The sequence below is a fragment of the Nicotiana sylvestris genome, chromosome 3 (assembly GCF_000393655.2).
Source record: "Nicotiana sylvestris chromosome 3, ASM39365v2, whole genome shotgun sequence".
NCBI lineage: Eukaryota > Viridiplantae > Streptophyta > Magnoliopsida > Solanales > Solanaceae > Nicotiana > Nicotiana sylvestris.
In genome coordinates this window covers 186,090,726-186,097,569 of record NC_091059.1, presented here as the reverse complement: position 1 = coordinate 186,097,569, position 6,844 = coordinate 186,090,726, and the positions used below count along the sequence as shown (strand labels likewise).

The 6,844-nt window shown below is 37.9% G+C and overlaps 1 protein-coding gene across 1 annotated transcript; it reads right to left on the bottom strand.

The window, feature by feature from the left end:
* Nucleotides 1-2,807: 2,807 nt before the first annotated feature.
* On the bottom strand, nucleotides 2,808-6,512 carry LOC104217994 (uncharacterized). Its single transcript, XM_009768372.2, has 5 exons — nucleotides 5,952-6,512; nucleotides 4,301-4,453; nucleotides 4,056-4,197; nucleotides 3,314-3,555; nucleotides 2,808-3,121 (listed from the first exon to the last, which is right to left on the bottom strand). The coding sequence occupies exons 1-5, from the start codon at nucleotides 6,390-6,392 to the stop codon at nucleotides 2,915-2,917; spliced, it is 1,185 nt and encodes a 394-aa protein (XP_009766674.1). The 5' UTR covers nucleotides 6,393-6,512; the 3' UTR covers nucleotides 2,808-2,914.
* Nucleotides 6,513-6,844: the final 332 nt, after the last annotated feature.

Below are 6,844 nucleotides of genomic sequence, written 5' to 3'. Positions count from 1 at the left end.
TTTTCAAGCAAGCATTTTTCTGGTGTCTCTCCTCCTCGGCACCGCATCTTTGTAATCAGCATTTCAGTCATCAATAAAATCATCATCATCATTCAAAACCCAATTCTCTCTCAGCTTCCGCAATTGCTCGTGACATTGGTTTTCCCGCACGGCACTGACAATCTAGTCTAGCGTGCGGAGGGGACCTCATTGGCGGACAGCAACCGCACTGACATCGGTTGCTTAGCCTTACGTTTCCCTTCCAAAGAACATCAGGAAGGCGTTGCGTAACATAACACATGTTTGAAATCACCCGTTCTTATCTTCACGATAAATCAACCAACACCAACAACTTCTTCACTTAACTATCATAATAAAACATGACACAGACTCTAGAAGGAAACAACCATTAATCTCATTCTTTACGACAGTGGAATGGGAACATCCAACAAAACGCTCAAACTCACTTAACGCCTGAACACGCTTAAGTTATGAGTTTCAATTTCATCAGTCATAACTAATACAAATTTAGCAACGCAACTGCTGCGAATGCGATCTGCACCAAACTTGACTGACATAGGAACTTGAATGACAAACTGACCTTTTAAAGTAGCTATCAAACTAGCAACCGTAAAGATTACTATGTTGGAGGCAAAATCAACTCGAGTTAAGTCGCAAACCAGTGGTTACACTTCATCAAACTCTCATTTTAACTTCGAACTCAAACAAGAATCGCTAACTGGTTTTCGGATTTGAAAATTAGTCATTTGAACACATAGAATCCCTATCTAAGCGACTAACATTCTACATAAAACTAAAACGCCAATATCAATCTTCTACAAGCCTTTTGACACAAGAATTCAAACGCCGAATGTTCTGTTCATTCACAACTTCGGCACCAATTCAAAAAAAGCAGAATACAGGAACAAACTAATCAGAACCTCGACTAAGGATGCCGACAAATTTAGGTCAAGAAAAGAAAGTTCTCAAATGAGATTATCAGTCAAGAAAGAGAGAAGACAGGATAAGAAACCGGACATATTCGTTTCAAATCGTAGAACAGACAATTTCAGAACTCACTTCACGCTTAAACTCGACTAAACAAGCAGAAATATTCATGAAAATTGCAAGCAATGATATGACGATCACGCACTCTCATGAATAGTCACCAAACCAATATGAGTTTCATTTGTTAATCTCAAAAATAACGGCGGATCAAATCATCTATAAGCCAATCAAAACCCGGTTATTATCATGTTTTAATAACACCAAATATAGAACAAAGAAGGAATCAGAGGGGAACCTGAAATTAACCTCGATTGATAACACTTCAACAGCTACAATGATTCACAAAGAACGAGCTCGAACAAGGGATTACAACGGGAACCGCGAACCACTGAACTCAACCTCAAACGGCAAACTCGACTGGTAAACGAGCTTCAACTCAACAAAACTCGAATGGCAATCTGTCACGACGAGGAACTCGAACGGAGAAGGAACAACTCAAATACGTTTTCCATCCAACTCCATTTTTGACGCCAAAGTCAAAAGAAGAAACTGATTTTTTTTTCCTATTTTTCAAAAATTTGACTCCTAATTAAATCAAAACAGAAAACTTTTATTGTTTTTATGATTTTTCGGGATATATAAGGACAGAGAAGAAGAACTCACAAACCCTAATCTTCCTCTCCAGTTTTTTCTCTCTCAAAAACCTCCTCTTCTCTGTCCGAAAATCCCCAAATATATAGCTCACTCTCGAATCTTCTTCTTCTTCACCAAGTAACGCCCAAAACCGTGTGGACCCCCAAAACCAAAATCCGAAAATCCTTTTTGTAAACAAAAAATCAAAAAATGGAGGTCTTGGATCAAGACCTTGATCCAACGGCTCCCATTTTCCAATCTTTTATCCTAAGGCCTCGGATTTGCTTCAAAAAAACGAAAAAGAAAGGAAAAACGTGTGAATCTAATTGATATGATGAGGCTTTGTACGATCTGAGTGACGTGGAAGGAGAGAAGAGAGGAGGGGACCATGAGCGGGTTCTGGCGGGTTTGGGGTGTGGTTAGGGCAGCAGAGGGTTGAGAGGAGGGTGTGGTGCGGCTGCTTTAGGTCTTCAAGATTAGGGCTAGGGTTTGGTTAATATCTGGTTTTTATATAGGGTGGGGAAAGAATAAGGGTCGTTGGATTAAAGGGATGAAGGGTTAGGATTTAAGGAGGGAATTGGGGCGGGGCGGTGGGTTGGCCGGCGGGTCAAAGGATATTGGGCTACATTGCAAGGGGAGGGGATTGAGTTGCCCAAATTTGGGCCTTTAATATTCGAAATTGGGCCTCAATTTGGGGTAAAATTGCCTTTAAAAGTGGCGTTTTAATGCTACAAGGCTAAAAATATTAATTTCCTTTTCTAAAATAATGTATTATAAAATTGTGAAATCACTCTTAATTAATTAAAATTAACTATACTATGACATGAAGTTATTTTTGATATTTTTCAAAGATCATATTAAAATAAAAAAAATACGTTAAAGTTATGGTAAAATTAAAATAATACCACTATAAAAATATTTTAACCTAAACTAAATAGAAATAAGATAAAACATGAAACTATTTTTGTATTTTTCAATTTTTGCGCCTTAAAAATAGAATTAAAATTAATAATAAAGTAAAATCCTATAGAAATAAACTCAAATAAATATCCTAAAAATACTAGGACTATTTTTAAGTGGGTCAAAAATTACACGTCTGCAATTGTATGCCAACAAGGCAAAGAAAAATCCTCATAGGCCACATGGAGAAACCCAAGGAGTGCATGCCATATAAAACATTCAAGAGATAATACTGCAAAAATTCACAATCATATAAGTTTGTGGGTGAAATTGGGAGAATGAAATCCATACATGCAATGCTTGGTACACCTAGCGAATCCATACTTCATTCACACTACAAATACAACTGTATGAGCTCATCACTTACAACAGATGGAGTCAGAACACCTAAATCTGTAAATAGTAGTGTAAGATACTGAGGCGGCGTATAATCACGAGCAGAAGTTTCAACTTCCACCTTGGATGGAATTGGTACCCCAAAATCAATTGGACGTAAAGCTGGCACCATATCTTTTTGATCCAATGGATAGAGACGAGCAAACTGTACAAAGAAATTTGAAATTATCAGGCGAATCAATCATGTGGTAGATTGCATTCACTAAACATCCTCTTTGGAGCAGTTTATACAAAAAGCAACATCAAGAAGTTGGGAGCATTTTTTCAAATCATGTATACAGTAAGGGAGTTCAATCAATAACCATCAATGTGATGAAGAAATATGGTATCTACCAACCTTATAGCTTTCAGCTGCCACATAGACTGGTTTATTCATGCTCTTGGCTACCAAAGCAATCTGGTAGGTCCCCATCATGTTGATAATACCGCCACTTTCAACCACACCATCTGCCCCGACAAAAATCATATCAACTTCATCCATGCTATATGCTACAGCAGAGTCTATTAAGAGCTTCACAGGAACGTCAAGCTTGGCTAGCTCATTGGAAAATCGTAATCCACTCCTATCAGGCCTTCCTTCTGCATTTAAAATAATAAATACCAATTATCATAAGATGGAATCAGGTCTCCTCTAATGGGCATGAATTTAAGCATACCTAAAGCTAATTCAATCCTCAGCCAACAAGTAAAACAACCAAAATGATAAGGTTTCAAAAGAAAGCAATAATGTTTAACCAGACTGTACTAGTGTGGAACTTGGAGAAAGAGAAATAGCATTTGTGACACAAGATAACAGAAAAGCTTGACCTCTACATCCCATGTGAAGCCTCTAAGATAGCCGGAAAGATATAAATGAGCAAAACATAGTTACTTTCCCATTTTCCTAATTTAATTCAATCAACCAACCCGATTGACTTTTTATCTGGCAAAGAGAGTCAACTTCTTTCTAGTTTCTTTCCATTCCTAGAAGCCATACACGACACAGCAAACCTCAAAAGGAGAGGAAGAGGGGGGGGGGAGAGAGAGAGAGAAACAATCAATTTGCCAACAACAGCAATTGGAACTTTTTCTGTACACACCAGTGCAGAGAACTCTAAAGACCTTCCTGTTCTGAGCTGCTGTTTTCAGAAGCTCCAGAACCACACGTGAGAAACCATGTACCAAGATGGTGCAACCATCAAAAATAAAATCCTGACCGAGCATAGCAATAATTTTCCTCGCCTGCAATGCAAAGTTCAGAGAGGATCTATATTAGTGTGATGAGCAATGCATTAATACTTTCTAGTCTTTCATGGACAAGTGAAACTGTCATTTTTAGGTATACCTTATAGGATATCTCTCCAAACTTCTCTGCACGTTCGAGAAGGCGAGACTTAGCTGAATTGAAGTCCTCATATTCCAATGCTGAAGTTCTTGTTACGTATCGCATGAACAAATCACAACCAGCTGTCAAAGAGATGGAAGTTGTGTCCCAAGACTGCCATAGCACATAAGCAATGAAAGACTGTAAATGGTTTCATAACTGGTTGGTATCTAGTTTCCAAACAACCTTTCTTTCTGAATTGAAATTATAAGACAAATTCATTCTTATATATACTCAAAAGTATCAAACGGACAATACCACACCTTTCACCCATCAATCTCAAATTATGGTCCTCTTCTGGTTTGGTTTTCCAGCACAAAAGTGGCACCACCAACCACATGATTAAACCAATGAAAGAGTTCCATTAAAAAGATAATTTGTCACAGACAGCACAAAGTATTGGATTTCTTGGGAAAGAAGAAAATGGATCAAAAAAGTATGAAGATTTGTAAGTTTGAGGTTCAAATGAATTGCTTTCGATAGAGAATTTATTTACTGCCACCCCTATTTTACTATCGCTTTAGTCACAAGTATTCAACCAAGATACAACAAAGCCTTGTGAATTCTGTAACTAACAACACTGAAGAATTCCCTTTTTTATAAGGAACACTGAATAATTCCATAGAACTCTCATTCTATGTTTGGGAATTCACTTTGTATATCTGGAAATAATTTATTGCAAACTTTTCATTATAACACTGAAAATTCAGTTGTCCTCTTATTTATAGACCAACAAAGACTCATGCATCACCAGTCTTATCTTTATGAATGGTTACTTTTCGACAGACGCGTTCTTTCATGAAAAGTCAAATCATTTAATATCTTTCATGAAAGAACCTAACTACTTAGAAAAGGCATGAGACTAATATTGCATGTGTAGTTTCAACAAAACCAAATGTGAAATTCGCTAACTACAATACCAACAATCCCCCACTAGTTTGCAAATTTTAGAAATACAAAAGGGAATGGCACGGTTGTGTGCATAAAGAAAGATATCGTTAGGTTTTAAACCTTCCATCAGCATGAGCTTGTCAAAGTTCCAACAAAGTGATAAGCAGTTGGTTTTCTAAACCTTCATTCCGGGCTAGAACCAGAAAAGCCACACATAACCGTCTCCAGCTTATCATCTGGGGTAGTTCAAATAGAAACAGGAACAGCCATGGCTTGTTGCAACAAGTGCCATTTTCAGAAAAGACACCAATAATTGTCTGAACATGAGCAATACAAACAGTATTAACTTCCTCTCTTTAGCATTGTAAAATTGCAATTTTGCAGGTTATCAAAAACATATTTTTCTCCTATTCTTTCAGAATCTTACTCGCGAAACTAAACGTTCTCAAAACTGAAATAAATGCTTCAGGAATTGCAGCCGGGAGGTTTTGGAGGCATTGTTGGATCCTGTAAGGTTTATTGCTGATCCCCAACAACAATCGTTCAGGGCAATTAATATCTTAAAGAAAGTGTTCTACGCGCCTCAACGGTTAAATACTATCCACTAGTCTAACACAAAGTATCTCACCATCGAAACTCAAAACATTCAATTCACTGTAAGAGCAAAGAAAATTAAAATATTCAATCAAAGTATAAATAGAAATAGAAAAAAAAAAGGAACCTTGAGAGAATCAGAAGCCTTCTTGAGCTCAATCTCAAGCTCCATCATAGTAGTAGCTTCACTTGACCGAATAACAGAGGCTAAAGCCCTAATAGCAGCCACAGCTTCAGCCAAATCAGGCTGTTTACGCCAATTATTGAACTCATCAATCACACTAAACGTCTTCCCAGAATCCACGGTTTTTGACAACGAGTTTTCGGTGACAGCGCCGTCAGGGCTGTGGCCGACGGCGGCTTGAGCCTGAGCAAGCCAGTCACTGGTGACAACTCCATGGTGAGCGGCTCTAGTCTGATAGTAGGCGGAAATATTGGGATTATTAGGGTTAGGTTGTTGAGGGGCTTCGGCCGCCATGGATAATGAAGACATGCGGCGGCTCTCTGAACTGAGAACGTCGTCGTTTTCTCGTTTGTCAAGAATGAACGAAGCTGATCTATGCCACATTTATTTGGTGGGGATTGGATAATAAAGCTATGCGAATTAGATTCGATGAGAAGGAATCGGAGGAATGGAGAAAAGAGAAACACCGGTACGATTAATATACGATTCCGTTCTCTTTTAGTTCCGTTACTTTTCTTCAACACTGTAGCGCCTATTTTATTTATTTTTTGTTTCTATTTTTAAAATTTTAAATTTGGTTTCTGTCTCTTTTTCGACAAATAAATTTGATCCAAAATAAGTTGAGATTCGGGGTGTGTTTGGTAACAAGGAAATATTTTCTAACTTTTTCATGTTTGGTTGGCTTAAATATTTTCATCACGAACTCATTTTTCTCCAATTGGAGAAAACTCTTTTTCCTATCAAGAGATGGAAAAATATTTTTCAAAACTGCTTCTCAACCTTACCCACCATATTCCCCAGCCCCACCAACCCAACCCCACGCACCCAACTCCACT